This window comes from Pteronotus mesoamericanus, unplaced genomic scaffold (genome assembly GCF_021234165.1).
Source record: "Pteronotus mesoamericanus isolate MK-2021 breed Mesoamerican mustached bat unplaced genomic scaffold, CSHL_Meso_final contig_42, whole genome shotgun sequence".
NCBI classification, from domain to species: Eukaryota; Metazoa; Chordata; class Mammalia; order Chiroptera; family Mormoopidae; genus Pteronotus; species Pteronotus mesoamericanus.
Window position 1 is genome coordinate 16,448,225 of NW_026555157.1, and position 27,147 is coordinate 16,475,371.

General features: G+C 34.6%; 1 protein-coding gene across 2 annotated transcripts in view; it reads right to left on the reverse strand.

The window, feature by feature from the left end:
• The window catches only part of EPHA6 (EPH receptor A6), an 877,165-nt gene that overhangs the window by 705,611 nt on the left and 144,407 nt on the right, over positions 1 to 27,147 (reverse strand). For both annotated transcript variants that reach the window (XM_054577406.1, XM_054577405.1), the window contains exon 3: positions 14,236 to 14,899. In XM_054577406.1, coding sequence (XP_054433381.1) covers positions 14,236 to 14,899 — 664 coding nt within the window. The remainder of the gene's footprint in view (positions 1 to 14,235; positions 14,900 to 27,147) is intronic.

Genomic DNA, 27,147 nt, shown 5'->3' on the forward strand with positions numbered 1-27,147 from the left:
TGAAAAACTGCAGAGAAACTATCAGGATCTTACAGCAAACTATAGCAACCTGGAAAAGGACAAAGAAACTATCAAGAAGACACAAGAGGATATGAAGAATACCATTTCTGAACTGAAGAACACAGTAGAAGGAATCCAAAGCAGGCTGGATGAAGCTGAGGATCGAATCAGTGAGATGGAGGATAAGGTAGAAAAAAGCTCCCAGAAAGAACAAGAAATGGAAAAAAGACTCGAAAAGAATGAAGAGGCATTTAGGGAAATGCAGGACAACATGAAACGCAATAATATCCGTATAATAGGGATACCAGAAGGAGAAGAAGAGGAGCAAGGGATAGAGAACCTCCTCGAAAAAGTAATGATAGAAAACTTCCCCAATTTGGGGAGAGAAAAGGTCTCATGGGTCCAGGAAGCACAGAGGGCCCGTTCAAGAGGGACCCAAGGAGGCCCACTCCAAGACACATCATCATTAGAATGGCAACTATCAAAGACAAAGAGAGAATCCTCAAGGCAGCAAGGGAGAAGGAGAAAGTAAGATACAAGAGGGCCCCGATACAGCTAGGAGCTGACTTCTCAACAGAAACACTATAAGCCAGAAGGGAATGGCAACAAATCTTCCATGTAATGAAAAGCAAAGGCCTACAACCAAGGCGGCTCTCCCCAGCAAGGCTCTCAATTACAATAGAAGGGGAAATAAGGAGTTTCTCAGACAAAAGAAGACTATAAGAATACATCTCCACCAAACCAGCACTACAAGATATGCTAAGGGGACTGGTATAAGAAGATGAAGGAAAAGTGTGAGAAAGAGAAAAAATGAATAAGTTTCTATCAATAGTAACTCTCAATGTAAATGGACTAAAGGCCCCAATCAAAAGACACAGGATAGCCGAATGGATGAGAAAACATGACCCACACATATGCAGCCTACAAGAGACACACCTCAGAGCAAAAGACCTACACAGATTGAAAGTAAAGGGATGGAAAAAAATATTCCAAGCAAATGGGCAAGAGAAAAAAAGCAGGAGTTCCAATACTTGTATCAGACCAAATAGATTTCAAAACAAAGGCCATAAACAGAGACCCAGAGGGGCACTTTATAATACTTAAAGGAAGAATCTATCAAGAAGACATCAACATTGTAAACCTATATGCTATGCACCCAACATAGGACCGCCCAAATATATAAGGAAATCTTGGACGACTTCAAAAAAGATATAGACAGCAACACACTGATAGTAGGGGATTTCAGCACCCCACTGTCAAAAATGAACAGATCTTCCAAACAAAACTTCAATAAGGATATTGTGGAGCCGAATGATGCACTGAATCAAATAGACTTAACTGACATATATAGAACCTTACATCCCAAAGAAGCAAAATACACATTCTTTTAAAATGTTCATGGCAGTTTTTCAAAGGTAGGCCACATGATAGGACACAAAGCACCTCAGCAAATTCAGGAAATTTGAAATAATACCAAACTTTTTCTTGGAGCACAAGGGCTTAAAACTGGAAATCAACCTCAAAGAGAAACCTCAAAAACTTGCAAACTCATGGAGACTGAATAGTAGACTATTGAACAATGAATGGGTCAATAATGAGATAAGAGAAGAAATCAAAAAGGTTCTGGAAACAAATGAAAAGACAACAGTCCAAAACCTTATGGGACACAGGAAAGGCAGCCCTGAGAGAGAAGTTCATAGCAATACAGGCTTACCTAAAAAAGATAGAAATTTTTCAAATAAAAGACCTAACACTACAACTTCAAGAACTGGAGAAACAGCAAATAAACCCCAGAGCAAGTAGAAGGAAGGAAATAGTCAAGTTTAGAGCATAACTGAATGACATAGCAACGAAAAGAACAATTCAAAGGATCAACCAATCCAGGAGCTAGTTCTTTGAAAAGATAAAAAAAAGTCAAGAAGCATTTAAGGGGACTCATCAAGAAAAAAAGGGAGAGAACCCAAATAAATAATACCAGAAATGAAAGAGGACAAATAACAACTCACTGATACCACAGAAATACAAAGGATTGTAAGAAACTACTCTGAACAATTAATTTATGCCAAGAAACCTGAAAACCTTGATGAAATGGACAAATTTCGAGAAAAGTATAATCTCCCAGCACTGAAGAAGGAAGAAACAGAAAGCTTGAACAGACCAATAACAGCTGGGGAAATTAAAGCAGTAATCAAGAAACTCCCAGCACACTAAAGCCCAGAGCCGGACTGTTTCACAAATCATTTAAGGAGAATTTTACAAAACATTTAAGGAAGAGCTAACCCCTGTCCTTCTCAGACTATTCCAAAAAATCCAAGAGGAAAGAAGACTACCAGACTCTTTTTATGAGGCCAGAATCACCCTAATGCCAAAACCAGATAAGACCCTACGAAGAAAGAAAACTACAGGCCAATTTTGCTGATGAACATAGATGCTAAAATCCTCAAGAAAATATTGGCAAACCGCAACCAGCAATACATTAAAAAGATTATCCATCATGATCACGTGGTATTCATCCCAGAGATGCAGGGACGGTTCAATATATGCAAATCAATAAACGTAATACATCACATAAATAAAAGGAAAGACAAAAACCACATGATCATCTCAATAGACGCAGAAAAAGCATTCGATAAGGTACAGCACCCATTTATGATCAAAACACTCAGCAAAATAAGAATAAATCGGGCATTCCTCAATGTAATAGAGGCCATATATGAAAAACCTACAGCCTATATCATACTCAACAGGCAAAAACTGAAAGCTTTCCCACTAAGAGCAGGAACATGACAAGGATGTCTGATTTCACCACCTCTATTCAACATCGTATTGGACATCGTAGCCACAGTGGTCAGACAAGAAAAAGAAACAAAAGGCGTCCAAATAGGAAAGGAGGAAGTAAAGCTATCATTGTTTGCAGATGACATGATAGTGTACATACAGAACCCTGTAGACTCCACCAAAAAACTCCTCAATCTAATAAGTGAATTTGGCAAAACAGCAGGATACAAAGTCAACATTCAGAAATCAAAGGCATTTTTGTACACCAGCAATGAAAGAGAAGAAGAAATCAGAAAAAAAATACCATTCGATATATAGCAAGAAGAAAGATAAAGTACCTAGGAATAAATTTAACTAAAGAGGTAAAAGACCTGTATGCAGAAAACTATACAACATTGAAGAAAGTAATTAAGGAAGACACACATAAATGGAAGCATATACCGTGCTCATGGATTGGAAGAATTAATATCATCAAAATGTCCATACTACCCAAAGCAATTTATAGATTCAATGCAATCCCTATTAAGATACCAATGACATATTTCACAGAAATAGAACAGACATTTCAAAAATTTATATGGAACCATAAACAACCCCAAATAGCCATAGCAATTTTGAGAGAGAAACACAAAGTAGGAGGGATCATGATACCAGACATCAAACTGTACTACAAAGCCACTATATTCAAAACAATCTGGTACTGGCACAAGAACAGATCCATAGAGCAGTGGAACAGAATAGAAAGCCTAGAAATAAGCCCAGGTCTCTATGGGCATCTAATATTTGACAAAGGGGGCCGAAACATAAAATGGAGCAATAATAGCCTCTTCAACAAATGGTGTTGGGAGAGCTGGACGGCTACATGCAAAAAATTGAAATTGGATCATCAGCTGACACCATACACAAAAATAAACTCAAGATGGATAAAAGACTTAAACTTAAGTTGCAACATCATAAAAGTCCTAGAGGAGAACATTGGCAGGAAACTCTCAGATATTCCATGCAGTAATTTTTTCACAGATATGTCTCCTAAAGCAAGGGACATAAAGTAAAGAATAAACAAGTGGGACCTCATCAAAATAAGAAGCTTCTGCACGGCTAAAGAAAACATCAGCAAAATGAAAAGCGAGCCAACTGTATGGGAAAATATATTCGCTAATGATACATCAGATAGAGGTTTGATCTCCAAAATATAAAAGAACTCACTCGACTCCACTCCAAGAAGACAAACGATCCAATCCAAAAATGGGCAAAGGACCTGGGCAGACGCTTTTCCAAGGAAGAGTTACAGAGAGCCCAGAGACATTTGAAAGGATGCTCGGCATCGCTAGCCATCAGAGAGATGCAGATCAAAACCACCAGGAAGTACCACCTTACACTAGTGAGAATGGCCATCATAAACAGATCAACAAACAACAGGTGCTGGCGAGGCTGTGGAGAAAAGGGAACCCTAGTACACTGTTGGTGGGAATGCAGACTGGTACAGCCACTATGGAAAGCAGTGTGGAATTTCCTCAGAAAGCTGAAAATGGAACTGCCTTTTGATCCAGGGATTCCTCTGCTGGGACTATACACTGAGAACACCAAAACGCCAATTCAAAAGAACCTATGTACCCCAATGTTCCTAGCAGCACAATTTACAATAGCCATGTGTTGGAGGCAGCGTAAATGCCCATCAATAGATGATTGGATCAAAAAACTATGATACGTTTACACAATGGAATTCTACGCAGTAGAAAGAAAAAAAGAACGATTAAACTTCATGACAGCATGGATGGAACTGGAGAGCATTATGCTAAGCGAAATAAGCCAGGGGGTGAAAGACAAATACCATATGATCTCACCTATAAGTGGATCCTAACCAACCATACAAAGATGCAGGGAAAATAAGACCAGCAACACTGAAAGGAAAAGAAAAGAAAAAGATAAGAGGGATATAGGGAGGCGGGGACGGGGAAAAGGAAGGCAGTGGGAGGGTCGGGGAAGGTGTAGCAAAGTCTCATGGACAAAACCAAAGGGGAAGGATTTAGGGAGGGTAAGGGGGGAGGGGACAGGGGAGGGTGGTGAGGGGAAGGCAGAGACAAATATATTTGAAATAATAAAGAAAATAAAAAAAAAAAGAAGAGGAAGGGTCAAGGAACATGTGCAAAGGACCAGTGGACAAAGACAGCGGTGGGTGGGAGGAGTGAATGTTAGGTAGGGGGTGGGTAGGGCAGGGGAGGGTTAGGGGGGAAAAAATGGGGATAAGTATAATTAAGCAACAATAAAAAAAGTATCTCTAAGTTTAAAAAAATGTAGAAATGTAAAATAGCCTGCAAGTACAATTCCATTGTACACAATGAACACTAATGCTTTCAAATATAGTCAATACACTAATATCAGTAGATTATTTTATTTTGTTTTTGTTTTATTGAGGTAATATTGGTTTATAACTTTATATATGTTTCAGGTATACAATTATAATTCAACATGTGTGTGTACTACATCATGTTCACCACTAAAAGTCTAGTTTCCATCTGATATCATACAACTGACCCCCTTTACTCCTTTAATCTCCTCTTTACCCTTTCACTCTCCCTCTAACCCGCTTCCTTTGGTAGCTACTGATCTGTTGTCTGCCTCTGTGATTTGTTTTTGTTCTTGTTTTTCATTTGCCCATTTGTTTTCTCTTAGTTTTTGTTTTATATCCCACATATGAGTAAAATAATACAATATCTGTCTTTTTACACCTGACATTTCACTTAGTAGAATACCCTCAAGTTCCACCCCGTCTTAACAAACTTCTTCTTTTTATGGCTGAGTATTATATTCCATTGTGTGTGTTATACATATATCATGTTTTCTTTATTCCTTCATTTATCAATGGACTCATAGGTTGTTTCCCTATCTTAGCTATTGTAAATAATGCTACAATAAACATAGGATTGAATATATATTTTTTTGAAATAATGTTTTTGTATTCTTTGAAAAAAGCCCAGAAGAGAAATAGCTGAATTATATGGTACTTCCATTCTTAATTTTCTGGGACATCTCCACATTTTTTTCCATAGTGGCTATAGAAACTTACATTCCCACTAGGAGTACATAGGTTCCCTTTTCTCCACATCTTCTCCAACATTTGTTTCTTGTCTTTTTGATAATAGCCATTTTGGGTTAAAAAGCATGTTTGCGGAGAGGTGTAAGGTGATATATTGTGGTTTTGATTTATATTTCCTTAATAATTAGTGACGTTGAACATCTTTTAATATGTTGGCCCTCTGTATGTCTTTTTTAAAAATGTGTAGTCAGATTCTCTGAACATTTTTTTAATTGGAATGTTTTTGTTGTTGTTGAGATGAACTAGCTCTCTTTATTTATTTTGGATATTAACACCTCGCTGGACATATGAAATGCAAGTAAATATATTTTCTCATTTGGTAGTTGTCTTTTCACTTTGTTGATATTTACTTTGCTATGCAGAAACTTTTCAGTTTGTTGTAGTTCTGTTTGTTTATTTTTGCATTTGTTTCTTTGCCATTGGAATCAAATCCACAAAAACATCTCTATGACTGATGTTAAGGTGTTTACTGCCTACGCTTTCTTCTATGCACTTTATGATTTCAGATATTACATTCAAGTCTTTAATCCATTTTGAGTTAATTTTTGTGTATAAGTAAATTTTGTAGTATAAGATAGTTGTCTACTATCATTCTTTTGCATATATCTGTCCATTTATTCAAATGCCACCCATTGAAGAAACTTTATTTTTTCTTTAAATTAGCTCTCTGCTCCCATCTCCCACTTATCATCTTCTGGACTGCCCACTCTCCTTACATTGCATTTCCTAATGGAATTAGACAATTCTTACAGAGTGCTTCATTTTTAAAAAATATCTTAGCTCTATCTTCACTTCCACTTTGATTATTTCTAGATTTGTACCTTCAAGTTCACTGATTCCCTCTTCCATGTGGTCTGCTCTATTTTTAAAGCTTCCTCACACACTGCTCATATAATTTACTGACTTCTTTAGCTTTAGAATTTGTATGATTCTTTTTTAGAGTTACAATCTCTCTTGTACCGTACTTCTCCCATTCAGTAATTTTATTTCTGAGCTCATCCAACAGTATTTCTAAATTTTCTAGTAGCTTGTTGAATTTCTTTATTATAGCTATTTTGAATTCTCTATCAGATCATAACCTCTACAGCCTTTGCTAGAGCCATTGCCACGCCCTGTCAACACTTGTGCTTCTGACGTTGCGGGTATCTTGCTGCTGTTAGTGTCACTGGGACCGGGGTGCCACAATTGTTCCTAGAAACCCTACTCTTGGGCATAACCACAATTCCTGGAGCCTCAGGTCACAGACACAGCTGCTGCTGCTGAGTCACCAGTGTTACCAGTCTCTGGCCTTGATACTGTTCCCGAGGCCTCTGGCCCTTGGTGCCACATTGGTTCCTAGAGCCTCTGGTGAGGGGCTGCACTATAACAGCTCTTCTGGTTCCCCCACCTCCACAAGGCCCAACCCAACCACCTTCAGATGTACAGATATATGGATCTCTCTGGTGTCCTGATGTCTTTTGCAGAAGATCCTATTTGGGGCTAAGGATATCCTTTTGGTTGTAACTTAAAGGGGAAAGACAAAGGAATTGCTTCAATCATCATGATGCTGATGTCATCCAAGAGATTAGTTTAAACCTAATTTCTATTACTTTGAATGTGGTTTTAAGACCCACAAAAAATGACATCCCTAAAAGAGAAAAAGAAATTCCAAAACAAAGTAGATAGAAATAAAATACTGACAATTGAGAAATAAAAAAAAATGAAACGCAGAAACTAATGAAGATAAATTGTTACTTTAAGTAACTATAAAGTAAATTGTAGATAAGGTAAATTGTTACCTAGTTGTTGTCAAACTGAAAATTCATAATGTGAAATTCAGTGCTGAGATTAAAATATTTTTAAAAATATCAAAGATAAAGAGGATAATGAAGGTCTCCAACAAATATCTAGGAGGTATTCTAGAAGTTGAAAACAGAAAAAAGTAACAAAGCACACATACACTTTCTCAAGTTCAACACACAGAATCCAAAACAGGAAAAAAACAAACCCACACCAGTTACAGCACGATATAACTGAATATTCAACATAAGGTATCTACAGATAACCTCCCTAGTTATTACATGAAACTATCAGAAGGGTATTATTAACAATAGATTCTTATGAACAGGGAAATAATATTTTCAGAATGTTTAGGAAAAAAATAGTCACCTAGTATTCTATACTAAAATAAACAACCATTGAAGAGGGCGGGAAAATAAATATATTTTTAGATATTTACCAAACGAAGAGCTTAAACGCTTATAAAACCTTACCAAAGACCTACCAAAGCATATACTTCAGCAAATGAAATATTGAACCCAGAAGAAATGAGATAATGATAGAAAACTTATCAAATATAAAAGTTGTTACTATATCTTGGTATATTAAGGAAAACTAAAGTGCTAGACAATATTCTCAAGAACATTCACAAAAAAGGTAACAATTTCTTGTGGGTGTCATGATATGTCATGTTTGGAAAGAGAACAGAAATGCTAAATAACTTTATCCCTTCTTGTAAATATATGTGCTAAAAATGATTTAAAAAATAGGTATAGCCTATGTAGAAATATGATTTATAACACACAAGTCAGCAGAGAATAAAATAGGAACTAAAACAGAAGCTAAAATTTGGTTACTTAAATTACTAAAAATAATCATTTCAAACCAGTTTATGTTTTAACCTATTTTTAAAATAATGACAAAAATAATACAATTATTTAACTTTATTCTGTTTTGCTTGGAAATAATACCTTCTATTTTTAGACTGCTCCTCCAAGCCTCCTGATTTCATATTCTTCTCAAGCAGACTGTAAGTCTAGAATTGCTTCATGAAAAAGCAGCTTTATTTGGAATTGAAGGTTCTATTGTAAGAGTTCATATTTAGTTTGTGAAAACCTTCAGAAAGTGAAAATATTATTTGGGCCAATAAGTCTGCCCTTTTTTTCCGATCCTAATTTCACCTTTTAGCTTTTCATCATATCCTCAAACCCCCTTATTTAAAGCCAGCAAATATTGGTGTCTCAAAATTTCTTAATGCTGTTTCCACAATCATTTCTGATAACATGATTAGACAGAAGACCATAAACACAAAGAATAAATGTTTCTTAACTGTAACAGATGACAAAACCATGAAAGCTTAATAATAACACTTTTCAGGAGATCAAAGCGATAGCTATGTCACCAAAGGCCCTGAACATCCCATTTATCTCTGTGAACAATAACGCAATGGTCCCAGAATTTTCTTCATCCTTCCCCCTGAATTTTAAAGCAGCACTAGAAGAAAAAATAAATGAATATAAACATGTGCCTAGAAAGAGGAAAAGTTTTTAAAAATTCTCAGTGTTTCAGAACTTTAAATTCCATAGTTAATGTTATTTTGTTAAACTATGTCATGTGTTACTTAGAGGCTTAAAGAATGTATCCTTGACATATATAGATAGATGATATAGATATAGATATAGATATAGATAATATAGATATAGATAATATAGTTTGCTATCAGGTCTAAAATCCCCAACTTTAACTAATATCTCTAAGTACAGATGCCACTGCTTTAATTAAATGTATTCCAAATTACTATCCAAGAGGAATTTATTAGGGATTCATGTCACTTCAATACTCACAAGTAAACAAACATTACATTCAATATTGCATGTTAATTATTTCTTCTAATTATTTGTTCCATTGTGTTAAATATTCTTAAATATATGACATGAAAGACTATTTGATCGATTAATGCTTTATTACTCAACATAATTTTGTAATTCAAAGCCTTAGTGAAATAAAGATAAAAATTAAGTCTGTAACATCGATATTCTTATGTATGATAGCTTTAATTATGAAAGTATGAAATAAAATAAAAATAGTTTTGTGAAATAATTTGAGATTTGAGCCAAAAATAAAATGCTGCTTATTATATATAATAGAATAACCTAAATTACTGTGTTTGGTTTTAAATTTTAGCATTCCTGTTTAATATGTTTATGTCTAGTTAAACCTGATTTATAGCAAAGATAAGAGTGTCTCTTTCTTTTGTGAATCTAAAATTTAAAATAGATATACCTTAACAATATTATAGAGAAGGGAATAATATGTTCAAACATTCAGTAGTACAACATTTAGGGTTAAAAATAATAAATTATTTAAATACAAACAGATATACACCATTAACCTGATATTGATAGGTGGGTAAATATAAATTTATTCTATTTTAAACCAGCTTACTGTGCTTTTGTTATACAGCAGACCAAGACTGTCAAATCTATTCAAATAAATTATGAAAACCCCTAAAACCTCATTGTAATTTTTCTTGCTTATCATTTCTAAAAGCAAAGTTACAGATAAATTTATACATTTTCCCATCATTCTTTGTAGCCTAAATTTCAGAGAGGGTGTTCCTCTCCGTTGCTCCACCAGTGCCCATTATCAGATTCCAGACAATGAACGCAGGGCAAAGGGCCTAGATTTAATGATCAGTGACTTGTGACTCCTCTGTACTGTTTGGCAAGGTAATCAAGTTAAGGGCATGGATGCCTGGAATGAGGAAATTAAAAAGATGGAAAGGAAGAAGGGAGGAAGTGGAGAAGGAAGGAAAGTATGAAAGGAAAACACGCAGAGACCAGGTTGAGAAAAATCAACACTTCAGTCCTCAATCTAGTATTTAGTTATTAAGAGGCTCCAGGGAATAACATTCTGTTCTTCGTTATTTAGCATCCTGATTCATACAATGAGAAATAAAGATATTTTCTAAAGCTTTCTAAATCTAAAACACTACAGCCCTTCTGAAGAAAACATCCCTATTCAAAGGAATGAGAAGAAACCAAGCATACCACAGGTATATTAATATTGTCTATCTTTACTCAGTAGAGCCTAGTTATCAGGGCCTTATGATCATTCACATCCACAAATACTGTGCCTTTTATCACACACATGATTTTTATTTTTTTATTTTTATTTTTTAAAGATCTTATTTATTTATTTTTAGAGAGGGGAAGAGAGGAAGAGAAACATCAACGTGTGGTTGCATTTTTTGCCCCCCCTGCTGGGGACCTGGCTTGCAACCCAGGCATGGGCCCTAGACTGGAAATTGAACCAGCAACCCTTTGGTTCGCAGGCCAGCACTCAACCCACTGAGCCACACCAGCCAGGGCAGTTACACACATGATTTTTAAATACATTTTTAAAAATGTATTTATCTGACATTTTTATCTGACAGCCCTGGTGAAACAGATATATAAATAATTAGCACAAATTACAGTTCAGAGGAGAAAGAGATTAACTTTGTGAAGACCTGCTTATATGACATTTGTGCTAGACTTTAAAGGGTAAATAAAATTCCATCACAGAAAAAGGAAAAGAAACACAAAGAAGGGAGACAAGATACTGAAAAAAAGCAGGAGATGTGAAACATACATAAATTGTTCAAAAGAATAAAAACATAGGAGAAAGATTTTGCAAAAATCAGAACAGAATAGGACAAGGTCAAATTGTGAAGCCCTTTGGATGTTATGGTGAATAAATACATTTAACAGTTATCCCAGAAAGAAAAATTAGAATAATTTCCTAAAATGAAACACATTAAAATTATTATCAGGATTTACACAATAAGCAATCTTAGGGCCTCAAAATTTCACATATGGGTGAAACCACATTTGATGTCCAGCTTTGTTAAACATCAAAACAACTGCAGTTGTGTGAGACACCCCAGGTAAGACCAGCAGAAGGAACACCTAGCTAACTCCAGCTTGTATTTCCAGATTTTAAGTAAATAATTTTTATAAGACAAGGAGTGCTGTTATAGCACAAAACTAAATGTAGTATTTGCTTTAGTGCTAAACAGATTGTAAAGGCTGGAAGGAGTAGAGGATGGGAGGATGGAAGAGAAGTAAAACAATTACTATTGCAGATAATAAAGGGTTATACTGTCTGTGATAACTTGGAAAATAGAAAAAAAATACTTCATAATGTTGTGAATCAAATTAACAGCTTTTCTCAGCTGCTGAAACTGGCAACTAGCACATGGGCCGTTCCTATAAATGGACCGACTCAGAGGGCAGAGTAAGGAAGCCAAGAGTCACAGATAACCATTCCTAGGGAGCACACTGGGCTCTCATCAAAGAACATTCCCTGCTCTGCAGTAATGGATCCCTACAACATCTATTTGGATTTCAGAATCACAATGAAATGGTGATTAGTGCATACCCGCCTTTAGATATTGGAGACTCTTTTCCAATTATCCTGTCCCTGTCCCATGAGTGCTGTGTGTGGGGGGAACAATACATTTTGGTTCTCAGTTCTCCATGTCAAGAGGAGCTTTAGCTTCATTCGCATCTGGAATTGATTTCAATGATGCTCTTCTGGACTTAAACATAATGCCATAATGGGATAAATCTTTGGGAAGGAGTGGGTTTTTGTGCATGAAGGATAAAAATCATGAGAAACTAGAGAGTGAACTGTAGTATACCTTCATATTGATAGCTCACTGTAAACACAGTCCCAGGTATTCATACCTGTGTAGCCTTCTCATTTATTAACTTAATACCTGGTCATGTGACAATCTATCTCTTAAAGCCAGCCACTGTACTGTAACAAAACTCGAACTAGATTTTCAAATGATGAAAGGCCATCTAGACAAAGGCCCTTGAAGATGAGAGGTCATCTTGAATATCCCAACTCCAGTCAAGCTCCCAGCTGACCTCTGTTTAATCTACATTAAGCAAAAAAACTACACTGCTGAGACCTGAGAAATAATAAGTCATTTGGTTTTATACTACTAAGTGTTGGGCTGTTTCGTCTCAATGACAATAGATAACTGAAACATATACTTTATTTATATTTATCTCTACCAACTACCAAAGTGATTAAAAGACAATAGGTTTTTCATAAATGTAAATAATTTAAATAATATAATTGCTCTAACAGAGCAGACTAAAAAAAGAAAATCATATATATCTATGGTGTCATATTACTACTTGAGGTATATTTTATTCATATAAATTCCAGCTAATCTGCCATTTAGATTACATGTGATTCAGAGATTTGGGTGTGAAATAACTTGTTGATAGATGGCAATAGAATAAAAGATAAAAAGTATTATCAGAGGATGAAAAGGGGCAATATGAAACAAAGCATCAAGAACACACATTGTACCTATTCATATTCTTGCAATCAAATAAATTTTGATCAAGGTAACTAACTGTTAAACAGATAAATCAGATGAATCTAAGATTGTCTCTGGATAAGCTGATGATTATCATTTGTTCAAAATCAACTATGCCAAACAATGGAAGGAATTTTAAAGCATGTATATAAGAATGTAATTTCACAGAACAAGCATACTAAGTAAAAGCCATCCAGCCATAAGTGATTGTCTCTACTTGTAATTCTGTGGTAAATGACATGAAAAATCACCAATATTTAATAATAATTAATCACATACTTTGTTATATTAGAAAACAATTCTTTAAGTATTTTCAAAACTTTATTTATACTAATTAATGTCCAGCTTCTCCATTTTAAAATACAGTAAAACTACATGGACAGTATGTCCAATATGTTAACCCCAAGTTCTTTTACCTTCTTAATCTCATTGAAGAATTACTCATATATATGAATTTTTCTTTAGAACATTTTCTAATACAAAATATTTTTATAAGTTCTTCCAAAGGATCATGTGCAACTTATTTTTGTTTCATTCTATAAATCGTTATGAGTAAATAAAATTTTTGAATTCAATCTATTAATAAATTTCAAATAAATATATTTTAATATTTAGATATTGGAATGAATTGGCCCATACTTTATAAAAATATACTGCAGACATTTTACGCAAATATTAATTTTTTCAAATGACCGACATAATCATCATTGGAGGCTCTACTGAACTTTTCAAAACCCAAGTGATTTAAAAACATATAAAATCATTAAATATTCACACTTATGCATGACCCTATGTACATAAAAGTATGTTTTTCTTGTTTGTTCTCATCCTTTTTAATGAGCATGAATATAGGAAAAAAGTCAATAAATTAAATTCAGTGCTATAGAAAACAAACCTATAAATAATTTACTATTGAGAGGAAACTATCTCTACTTTGTTACTATTTACCAATGAATAATTGTATTTATATATTTGTGTTTTGATTATGAGTCCTAAACCCAAACACAATTCATATAGTTTATTTTATCATGGATATGTAAAAATTATAAATGTATATATTTATTAGATTAATAAGCCCTCATAAACTTATTCACATAAAGAGAAAAATCATTTTATCTTGAAAACTATAGGTATTACATTATCATAAAAATGTGAAAAATACTTAGTTTTAAAGTTAAAATAATCATTTAAATGTTTAATAACTTATTTGAATGCTTCTTACCGTGACAAGAACCCTCAATTTCTTCATATCCTGTGCTGCAGATGCACCTTCCAAGAGGAACCAGCCAATCTCCATCAGCTCCACAATATAGTTTCGGAGTGTCACGCTCTTCTGCGCTCTTCACACAAGCACCCCTTACTTCAACCAAAGAGGAAGAATCAACCCTTGGGATGGTGTCAGGAAACACGGCCAAGTTACGAACAGTGAAGGGGCACTTTTTGTAGAAAACACGAACTGAGACCAGGGCAATGCATGCCCCAATGTCTTGAAAAGCCAGGTAAAATCCTTTCCTTTCTATAGGTCCCACTTCACGAATTTCAGTGTTGAGTTTGAGGATACGATCACCCAAATCCATCTGGGTAAAACTTTCATCAGCAGCAATTGTATCAATCTTTGTATATTGGCTTGGCTTGAATTTAATTCCATGGGACTCATCTGATTCCACATAATACAGATTAAAGGTTTCTTTGCAAGTCCCCGAGACCCATGGGATGCTGTTACAATCCCTCAGTGTGAACTTCATTTCCACGTAAATTTTCTGAGCTGCATCTCGGGAGATCCAGTTGGTACGAAGCCAATTATTTTGGTTAGGTTCCATTACATTGCATACCTGGTATGTGTGAATGGGCCTATTATGTTCATCCATTTCAGTAATGGCATCCCACTGCAAAAAAAGAAAAATAACAATTAAATGTTAAAAATAACGATAATAGTAATAATTAAATAAATAATTAAAATAATAAAAATAACAATTCAAATAGTAAAACTACAGTGGTTAAAACAGAAGTGATTGCTTCCCAAATTTTTAATTTTTGTAAAAGAAGATGAATAAAAAGGATGCAAATGAAAGTAGTCAAAGCAACAATGCAGCAGGATTTTCCCCATGACCCTTAAGAGTATGAGTTTTAGACATACTAGCTTTCTTGGTGAATCTTAATTTTCTACATATTAGTTGCATGACTAAGAGCTACTAAGTTAAAACTCTGGTTTTTTTAAATGTAAAATGTACCTGGCTTCTTAGGGTTGTTGTGAAGCATGAATTAGTTAATATTTGTAATATACTTTAAATTGTTCCTGGTACACTACTAGAATGTAGAATGGGGGTCAAAATGGTAAACATGGCTCGCCTCCTTGTACAACCACAGCAAAAATTACAACTAAACTAAAACAAATATCACCCCAAATCATCAGAAAATTGAGCTGTATGGAAGCCCAACAACCAAGGAATTAAAGAAGCCACTATCATCCAGTTGAGTAGGAGGGGTAGAGATGTGGAGACCCACGGAGACCTGTGGAGAGCCACAGAGACATGGAGATGTGGAACTGGTGGTCCCACGCCACGTGTGGTAGATAAAATTGGGAGGGATATCTCAGTAGTGAGGAATACCAGCCCCAGCCCAGGGTTCCAGTGTCAGGAAGATAAGTCTTCACAACTTCTGGCTGTAAACCAATGGGGCTTAGGGTGGCAGAAGAAATTGCAGGATTCTCAGGAGTCTCCTCGTAAAGAGTCTGCAACAGATTTAGGGCTTACGCAGACTCACTTCCTCTGGTCCCAGCACTGGGCCAGCATCTGGAAGGGCACCAGTGGCATATGAGAAGAAACTGAAGTGTCTGGCATCAGGGCAAGTGCTAAAAGACAGCTTCCTCCCTAACAAAACTGCAGAGGCCAGGTAGTGGCATTGATCCCCTTCTGAGCCGTCTCCCACACAGAGCCACTGAGTGATGACAACATATTGGAGACTCCATCAACCTGGTTCACACAGGTTGTCCTGCCCTGAAGATAACCTAAGGCCCCACTCCATCCAACTTATAGGTTCTCTTTTCTACAATAGACCATGTTACTAAAACAGGGAGTGAAAGCAGCTCTACCTAATACATAAAAACAAACAAAGGGAGGCTGCCAAAATTAGGAGACAAAGAAATATGGCCCAAATGAAAGAACAGAACAAAATTACAGAAAAAGAACTAAACAGCTAGAGATTAGCAGTCTATCAGGTGCAGAGTTCAAAACACTAGTTATTAGGATGCTCATGGAACCATTGGTGCTTCAACAACATTAAAAAACCCAGGTAGATGTAGAAATTAATGTTATACTAAGTGAAATAAAAATTTACAGGGAATCAGCAGTGGAATGGATGAAGCCAAGAATCAAATCAATGACTTAGAACATAAGGAAGAAAAAAACATTCAATTGGAACAGCAAGAAGAAAAAAGAATAAAACAAAACAAAAACAAAACAAGGATAGGCTAAGAAGGCTCTAGAACAACTTCAAATGTACCAACATTCAAATCATAGTGGTGCCAGAATGAGAAGAGAAAGAACAAGAAGTTAAAAACTTATTTGAAAAAATAATGAAAGAAAACTCCCCTAATTTGGTGAAGAAAATAGACCAGGAAGCACAGAGAGTCCCAAACAAAATGGACCCAAAGAGGACATATCATAATTAAAATACCAAAGGTTAAAGATAAAGAGAAAATCTTAAAAGAGGCAGGAAAAAGCAGAGTTGTCTACAAAGGAGTTCCCATAAGACTATCAGCTGATTTCTCAAAAGAAACTTTGCAGGCAAGAAAGGACTGGCAAGAAGTATTCAAAGTGATGAAAAACAAGGACCTACAACCTAGATTATTCTATCTAGCAAGGCTACTATTTAGAATTGAAGTACAAATTGGTGGGTACAGAATAGCCATGGGGATGTTAAGAATAGTATAGGAAATGGAGTAGCCAAAGAATTTATATATTTGACCCATGTACATGAACTAAAGTGGGGGGATTGCCAGAGAGAATGGGGGGTACCAAGTGGAGGTGGCAAAGAGGGGGAAATTGGGACAAACATAATTGTATAACCAATGAAATATGTTTTTTTTTAAAGAAAACTCAAGGGCCAGATGACTTCATTGGTGAACTCTACCAAATATTTAGGGAAGAAAAAAAAATAATCATACACAGTCTTTCAGATCACAGAGGAGGAAATACTTCCCAATTTATTTTTACTTTTTTAAAAAATTCTCACCCAAGTATATATTTATTGATTTTAGAGAGGAAAGGAGAGAGGAACACTGTTGTGAGAGAGAAACATTGGTTGGTTGCCGCCCATATGTATCCCAACCGGGGATCAAATCTGCAACCTAGGTATTTGCCCTGATAGGGAATCGAACCTGCAACCTTTTGGTGTATTGGACAATACTCCCACCAACTGAGCCTCCCAGGTAGGACCTTCCCAATTTATTTTATAAGGCCAGAATAACCTTGACATAAAAATTTGATAATGATATTACAGAAAATTATAAACTGTTATCCTTCATGAACATAGATGCAAAAATCTGATTACTCTTTGACACAGCAATATTATTTCAAGGAGTTTGTCCTAAAGAAATACTCTTGAAGTTGTACAAAGATCGACTTCAGGATATCCACTATAGTAATATTTGTAATTGTAAACGTTGGAAACAAATGTCCCTAAAGTGTGACCACTTAAATAAATATGATACATTTATGATAGAATATATAGATATTAAAATATGATAGAAATGTGCATTAAGAAAGAAAAACTCACTCTCTTTTAAGCACTTTGGCTTTTATTCTGAGCCAGATCACTGTGTTATCTTACTTCTGTGAGTTTTTTGAAGTAAAAAAATTTAAATAAAAGCCTTGTTTATCTTTTTAAAAAAATTAATAAAAATTTCTGAATACCTTGAAATTGTTATTGTCAGTATTTATCTAGAATAATGTATAATTCTATAATATAAATTTGCATTGTAATTTATTTATAACAATATTTGTAACTTTCAATAAAAAAATCATTCTGGTAACTTTATAGCCAATTTAGGAAAACAGGCTAATTATCATAGTTTCTCACTTCTATTAAAGTTTAGTGAAAATAATAAACTCTTTTTATAATAAATAAGTGTTCAATTTCTTGATATTATACTTTAGTGATTTATAATAAAATTATTTAATGCATTCTGTCTGCAGTTTCTCATTTTAATTGGCTGTGTCATTTAATCAAGGCTCATTGAGTTTCCATTAGTATAGTTTCTAAGAGAATGGCTACTTTCTTCAGTCTACAAGACTGTTAGGACACTCAGTACTTTCAATTATCTATTGTAAATTTCCACAAATAAAAGATTTATATTATCTATCCAAAAAGCTTAAAAATAATCTGTATATTAAATTTTAATTTGTTTAAGTTGCTTACTGGAAATTCAGAGAGTGTTTTCTAGAAGTAACAGTAATTTTCATCGTATTGGAAGTCCTAGCCACAGCGGTCAGACAAGAAAAAGAAACAAAAGGCATCCAAATAGGAAAGGAAGAAGTAAAGCTATCATTGTTTGCAGATGACATGATAGTGTACATAGAGAACCCTGTAGACTCCACCAAAAAACTCCTCAACCTAATAAGTGAATTTGGCAAAACAGCAGGATACAAAGTCAACATCCAGAAATCAAAGGCGTTTCTGTACACCAGCAATGAAAGAGAAGAAGAAGAAATCAGAAAAAAAATACCATTCGATATAGCAACAAGAAAGATAAAGTACCTAGGAATAAATTTAACCAAAGAGGTAAAAGACCTGTATGCAGAAAACTATACAACATTGAAGAAAGTAATTAAGGAAGACACACATAAATGGAAACATATACCGTGCTCATGGATTGGAAGAATTAATATCATCAAAATGTCCATACTACCCAAAGCAATTTATAGATTCAATGCAATCCCTATTAAGATACCAATGACATATTTCACAGAAATAGAACAGACATTTCAAAAATTTATATGGAACCATAAACAACCCTGAATAGCTGTAGCAATTTTGAGAAAGAAACACAAAGTAGAAGGGATCACAATACCGGACATCAAACTCTACTACAAAGCCACTATACTCAAAACAATCTGGTACTGGCACAAGAACAGATCCAGAGAGCAGTGGAACAGAATAGAAAGCCCAGAAATAAGCCCAGGTCTCTATGGGCATCTAATATTTCACAAAGGGGGCAGAAGCATAAAATGGAGCAATAACAGCCTCTTCAACAAATGCTGTTGGGAGAGCTGGACAGCTACATGCAAAAAATTGAAATTGGATCATCAGCTGACACCATACATAAAAATAAATTCAAGATGGATAAAAGACTTAAACTTAAGTTGCAACACCATAAAAGTCCTAGAGGAGAACATTGGCAGGAAACTCTCAGATATTCCATGCAGCAATTTTTTCACAGATATGTCTCCTAAAGCAAGGGACATAAAGTAAAGAATAAGCAAGTGGGACCTCATCAAAATAAGAAGCTTCTGTACAGCTAAAGAAAACATCAGCAAAATGAAAAGCGAGCCAACCGTATGGGAAAATATATTAGTTAATGATACATCAGATAGAGGTTTGATCTCCAAGATAAATTAAGAACTCACTCGACTCCACTCCAAGAAGCCAAATGATCCAATCCAAAAATGGGCAAAGGACTAGGGCAGACACTTTTCCAAGGAGGAGATACAGAGGGCCCAGAGACATTTGAAAGGATGCTCGGCATTGCTAGCCATCAGAGAAGTGCAGATCAAAACCACCTTGAGGGACCACCTCACACCAGTCAGAATGGCCATCATAAACAGATCAACAAACCAGGTGCTGGCGAGGCTGAGGAGAAAAGGGAACACTAGTACACTGCTGGTGGGAATGCAGACTGGTGCAGCCATTGTGGAAAGCAGTGTGGAATTTCCTCACAAAGCTGAAAATGAAACTGCCTTTTGATCCAGTGATTCCCCTGCTGGGATTCTACCCTAAGATTCCCAAAACGCCAATTCAAAACAACCTATGCACCCCAATGTTCCTAGCAGCACAATTTACAATAGCCAAGTGTTGGAAGCAACCTAAATGCCCATCAGTAGATGATTGGATCAGAAAACTATGACACATTTACACAATGGAATACTATGCAGCAGAAAGAAAAAAAGAACTACTAAACTTCATGACAGCATGGATCGAACTGGGGAGCATTATGCTAAGCGAAATAAGCCAGGGGGCAAAAGACAAATACCATATGATCTCACCTATAAGTGGAACCTAACCAACAATGCAAAGATGCAAGGAAAATAAGACCAACAACACTGAAAGGGAAAGAAACCAACAGAGACAAGAGGGAAGGAGGAGGGGTAGGCAGGGGAAAAGGAAGGGAAGGGGAAAGTCAAGGAACATATAGCAAGGACTCATGGACAAAACCAAAGGGGAAGAGTTGAGGAAGGGAGAGAGGTAGGGAGGGAGGGAGGGAGGGGGCAAGGGAAAGTGGTGGGGGTTAGGCAGAGACAAATGTATTTGAAAAAATAAATAAATTTTTTAAAAAAAGAAAAGCTAAAATAATAAAAAAATAATTTAAAAAATGAGGATAGTGTTTGCTGGGGGGAGAGGGAAAAGAAAAAAAACAGTAAGTTTCTATGAAAGAATTTTTAATATACACTCATTGTTTGTCAGGGATGATCCAGTAATCTCATGGAGACTCACATAGAATTACCCTTCTAAATACTTTTCATCCTAGTTTATCATGGGACTTAGTAAGTGTTCAAAGGATAGCAATGCTTATAAACTGTGGTGGTTTTAGAGGTTCAGAGAAGAAGGAAGGACTTGAAACTTGAATTTTAAGATTCAATGAGGCAAGGGAAGAAGAGTAAACAAATTAATGTATAACATTAACTTATAAATATATACATTTTAACTCTCTACAATGTACATATATCCAGTGTGTAAAAGTTTTTGTCCTTCTTTACAACAAATACATAATTTATTCCCTGCTGTGAAGTATTTATATGTACATAAAGTTGGTAATTGTAGAAATCACACGATGGAAATATGCATCAAACCAGATATCAATTCTGCTATAAAGTTGGTCAATTCAGTTAGCTGCATGCTTTTACATAATAGGCATTAAACCCAAAATACTCTTGACTTCTGTAGCTCATTAAACATAGATATTTTTTATGTAGGTATTAAAATATCAATTCACAAAAGTTTATCAGTATGCCTAATGTAGAAAAGAGCAGAGTAAATAAAAAATAATTCATACATGCTATACAGAGAAAAATATCTTGCAAACTATATCTGTTCTTATTGCCTGGATGAGTAGAATAGAAAGCTTTTTCTGTCTCACATTTTATAAGCCCTGTCTTTGAATCAAGGAATGGTTAGACAAATTACAAACTGATGGATGGGAAAGTTTTCCTGCTCAATGAGAAGTTTTGGTTAAGCAAGAAGTAGTTATACAATAAAGGGTTCTTTCTTTAACAAAAACTTCAAGGGCACCTTAGATGTAATGATTCCTGAGGGCAACTATTTGTATACTGAATTCATACTTGTCAAAGCTTTTTCAAAAATGTTAATTCCTTTGGTCCTCATCAGTCCAATTAAAAGCAAGCTACATAATTTCTATTTCACATTACTGACAGAAAAAATCTAATACCTAGGAATTAAAGTAAATGCTTAGTGAGGCATAGACCCAAGTCTTCTAACTTCATTTTCTGGTTTTATATGCTTTTCTGGACAACTTGCTGGCCTGGGAAAGACTGCACCTTCCAGGATGACCTAATTCTCAGAGAGAGCAAAAGGCTCTGGGCCTAGAGAATATCTTCCGTATGTAAACCAACCAATCCTTAGTCTATAGCCTCTATCACAATCTTCCTAACTCTCACACACCAAACCAATTAGTTCCCCTTCCCTAAATCATCCCAGAGCCCTACCAGTCAACTAGAGACCACCCCAAGAAACATATCCAATTTTCACATTATTAGAACAAACACCCCCCACATGGGTCATGAGACATTTTCCCTGGCAACCCTTTGGAGGACAATTGATTTTTGTTTAACCAAAAGCTTTCTATGCATCACACGTAATTCATATATACACTCCCCAAAAAGGACTCATAAAATAACCATAGGACAGAAGCAGCTCTCTGCTCAACTCATTCAAGTCATACGAATAGATATCGCCTGCAAGATATTCTACTCTGCAGAAGCATTAAGTAAGGAGGCCATTAGCCTGAGATGGCTTTAATGCCTAGGGAGCCTATGAAAGCAAACTGAAATCTAAGCTTTAGTAAATCCCTGTACATGCCTCAAGATTAAGAAATCAAAGCCTAAGAAACAAATGATCTCAAATAGCCAACTAGACTTTCCTAAATTAAGCAACTGCTTAAGCAATAGCCAATGAAATAGTTTCCTTGCTTTGCTTCCATGTCTGCACTATAAATCTTTTCCTGTGGCTCCAGTTGGCAGAGTGACTCTAACCACTTTTGGTTTGATGCTGCCCGATTCAAACTGATGTTGGCTCAATAAACTCCTAAAATTTTTAATATGCCTCAGTTTATCTTTTAATACATGTATAATTTGAGCTTTGCTTTGCTGAGCTCTTTCCTACATTATTTATCAGTGAATAGTTTTGTATATTAGTATTTGTTTTACATTAAAATATAAACATTAAAGTAAACAAGAGGAGATAGAGTTGGAATAGTTCATGTGTGGTTCCTATTATGTAAAAGCAAGTGAGGGGCAGAACTGACCAACTATTTTAACAGTCGAATTAATGATAAATTTAATTATTTCATCGTGTATTTCCTGCAATTACAAGGATATGTAGATCTAAATATTTCACACTGGAAAATAAGCTCATGTGTGTTCTAGTTTTAAACAGGGCAGGAACTTTTATCCCCTGAAAAACACTTGGCACAGGACTAAAGTTGCCAAAAGTGTGTATATACAGCTTAATGCTTCCAGCACCTAAAAATACTTCTCCATTGATGGATCTCTTGGAAAGTCCCAGTTAATTGTGAATGTTTGTTAGAAGTGATAGGAAATGTAAAGAACTCTGAACAGTACTTAATCCATTTATGCCTAAGACTTCTCTCAAAACCCATCCCAACCACACACAATGAGTTCTTACTTTTTTTTTTCCACAACAAGTTAAATAAAGAAGGCCAAATAGTTTAATTCATTTGGAGCATAAAGAGTTAAAACAATGCAATTAATTCCTAAAGCAATGAGAAATCATTGTGGAATTAGATGGCTTTCTTTTCTCAAAGAATGACAACAAAAAGGGCAATCTAGCCAAGAATATTAAGATAAATTGACCCAAACACTTAAGGTTGTTACATATCTCTCAAATTCATACCTTTTTCCCTTTGAAAATCTTTAGAATTCCATAAGAATATATACATTTATTTCAAAAATAAATTTAGACATTTTAAAATAAAAGCAGTTTGTTTCTCAACATAGAAAGGGACAATGGAGAGCTAATCATAATTTCAAATGGCAGTGATAAATCCTGATAACTTATTCAAATTTGGGCCACAGCTTAAGAAAGCTTTGAGGAAAAGAAAAGAGCAATTGCCCTCATATCTACATGCTCACCTCTGTATCTCCAGAGAGAAAAAAGAGAGGATTAAAAACACACCCTAGATACCTTAGGACTCTAAGCAGCTGCAAGGCTAGTCTGATTTAAGGAAAAAAATCATTAAAAATCAATGTTAAATATGCTGATATTAGGAACTAGGGAAGGAAGTACTCTAATACCACTGAATAATGAAACACCTATTGAAAAATATTTTGGTTTTTACCTTTACCTGTGCTTCTTAAGTACATAAGTACCTATTTATATGTATGTGGAATGGCTTTCCACTCTTCCCTTTTCTCTGTCTGCCTTTTAAAAATCACACATAATACTATTATACACCATAATAGTAAAACGAGTTAAGCCTCAAATTTATTTCTGACCCCATTTGTAACAGATTCCAGCTATAATATAAAAGGGAGGTGAATAGAGGGTAAAAATATTTTTTCTTGATTTATTTCTTCAAAATGTGGTTATGATAAATAGATAAAGGGGAAACATACAAAAACAGACTACAACAAAAGATCATTTAAGAGAGAGAATATAAAAGACCAAATGCCTTATTAAATTAACTAAAATTATATTGGTAGATGCTTAATTAATAAAGCAATGAAATAGCTAATCACTATTCAGATTTTTTCCCAAAAGTAAAAGATAATATCAAGATGGATTAAAATAAAACAAAGAAGCAACAACAAAATCATGTAATCACATAAGTAATAATTTCTAGTTAGGTTCCCTATATAACTTGTTATCCCGTGTTTTACAGTGTTTGTCAGTAACTAATTATTCCTCAACATAAACTAAATTTAAATAAGAAAGGGAGCAGGAAAGGGGGAAAACTCTTTGACTTTATTCTATGAATGAAAAAGAAAATAGAAGATCTGTGAATGAAGTCTTCATCTGGTAAAATGGTACATATCTGATTTGTTTCAAACATTCTACCTCTTACCTTTCATAATCCAAATAAACTGAAGTTGTTGAATGTACACAAGCATCTCTTTATACAATGCTGTAGTGGCTTAATTTTTAAATTATATGCCTCTAATATTCTATACCAAAGAAAAGCTTATTAAAGGTGTCTTCTTATTCTAATATGATATTTTCCTAAGAACCACTTAAATATTCACTTTGAGCCAATATACTGACATAAACTTAGAAAATTAGCACCCTGAATTCTGCTGCTAGGCATGTAGTTAATAACATAAATCTGTTTTTGCAGCAGAAAAGTGAAAGCTCTTCATTTAAATGATAACTAGTTTTGAAGAATAAAACAAGAAGCAAAATGCATCATGTGCAGATACATTTCTATTTCACTTTGGGCAAACATAAAACTTTTTTATTAGCACTACAAAGATTTATTTAAAAAAGTATAAACTCAATGGCATGTCTGGAAGACAACTGCTGAGACTAAGGAAATTTTAAAAATAAATTTATTATTTTTGGTGCACTTGTCCTGTTAAGATCAAAATATTACAGAAGAAGAATAATTTGCATTAAGAAGAAATGATTCTCCCCACTACAAATTATCACAATATATTCATGAAAATTAAAAATTCTTAAATAGAGTCTATCTTCTGAATACCTAAAATTCTTAATTAGTATAAAAAATTTAAGATTTTCACTTAACCAATGAATAAGATGCTGCTAATATCTCTGAATAAGATTTCAACAATACATATATGATAAATATTTATCTTAATTATTATGTCTTATATTCAACAATATATGAATACCATGCTGAGTGCCACAGTACTTCACAAATATAGAAGGCATATAAAAATAATCTCACAAACCATGTTTAATTTCATTCTTGTATGGTAGAGAGAATAAAGCATGGAACTGACTTACTTGAGTTTACAAAGAACACTGAAGAAGCAACAACACAATTATCTGAAAAGTTCTATTGGTCCATGAGGTTTTAAACTAAAATAAATTTAAGAAGCATGTAATCGCCATGAGGGCAGGAACTTTGTTTTATTCACTTTTGTATCCTCAGTAACAGGGGGATGCAATACTAGAAGCACAGTATGTTGAATATAGGAGTGAATAATAGAAGGTCTGAATTCTAACTAAAATAATTCTGAATGCTTCCACTAATGGGAGACTCACTACTTCTTAAATCTGAATTCTAAGCCTCCCATATTATTGAGAGAGATACAAACATTGAACAATGTCCTGAAGCTAATCATCTTATTTAAAGACTTCATAATAACTTAGCTGAACACAGAAATATCAGATGACTGAAATGAATCCTGCAAACATCAGTTGAGTCAGTCAGCATATGCTAGTGCATATTTTAAGTTAGGAGGAACATTCAGGTTTAGAACTGAGAGGGTTTGTTCATTCTCTCTTCCCCTCAATGTTTTCAAGATGGGGGAAGGAGAAGGAAAAAAAAAATGCTATCAAGAAATGTGTCTGCATCAGGAGAAAGAGTAAATTGGTCTGTTGATGTAATACCCAGGAGGCTTAGAAGGTATCCTTTAATAGAAAACTTGAATATAAAAAAAGACTACTTACTGATCCAGTCAGATCATCTATTTTTGTTCTAATTACTAATAAAGTCTATAGCTCCTTGTACTTTAACTAAAAAGTATGATATTTAAGTATATTAAATTATGAATTGTAAGCCTTACAAACATAAAGTATGAAATAAATGAATATTTGAACGGTACATGTCAATGCAAACTGGGAGAAGAAACCTCTAAGACTGTGATGTTTTATGCACATTAAAGAAGAAAATGATTATCGAAGAAAGGAGTATGTAAGCATATAAAATGCTGCTGAAAGGTCCAGTAAACTATAGACATCCACTACCTACTGGATTTGATAACAAAAGATTTATGGCAGCTCTGACAAGAAAAGGTTTGGTGGAGTGCCAATGTGAGCAGAAGCACAATTTTCATGCAGAAATCTGTGGAAAGGATTGCTTTCATATTATAGACACATAATGTGCAAAGTAAATTTGTTGAGATTTTTTTCAAGCTAAGATGATGATTGTGTACAGATATTCTTAGTTTATGTTCTGGCTCATTCATGTTGTTTAGCACTTCACGAGTATATCTATTTCGGCGTGGTTTTTCAAAATATATTAGAGCTACACAATTCAAGTCCTAACTCTACCCAGAAGTACAGTTCCATGGGAATGGATCCTGGTAAGTCAAAATGTGCATGACATCAGAATCCTACGTGTGCAACTATACCTAATAATCATTAACAACTCCAATAGCTTCTAAGATTTATCTGCATTAGTTGACTTAAAAGTATAAATTACATGTGATATATATGAATGTCTGACTTCAATAAAGTTAGTATAGGTTACAATAATTAATTTTGTCTGGCATATTTGTATTTAATGATTCTTCAACATAGCAGTAGGAAAACTAAAAACACAGGCACTATTCTTTTCAAGTAACTCTGTGGTATTGATTTCTAATTAGTAAAAATTATTTTAAAATATCAAATTAATAGTAGTTAAAAGGGAAATTTGATACTGCTGACCTAACTGAGAGTTTTTCCTAACACACATCCAATTTCTAATTTCACAAAT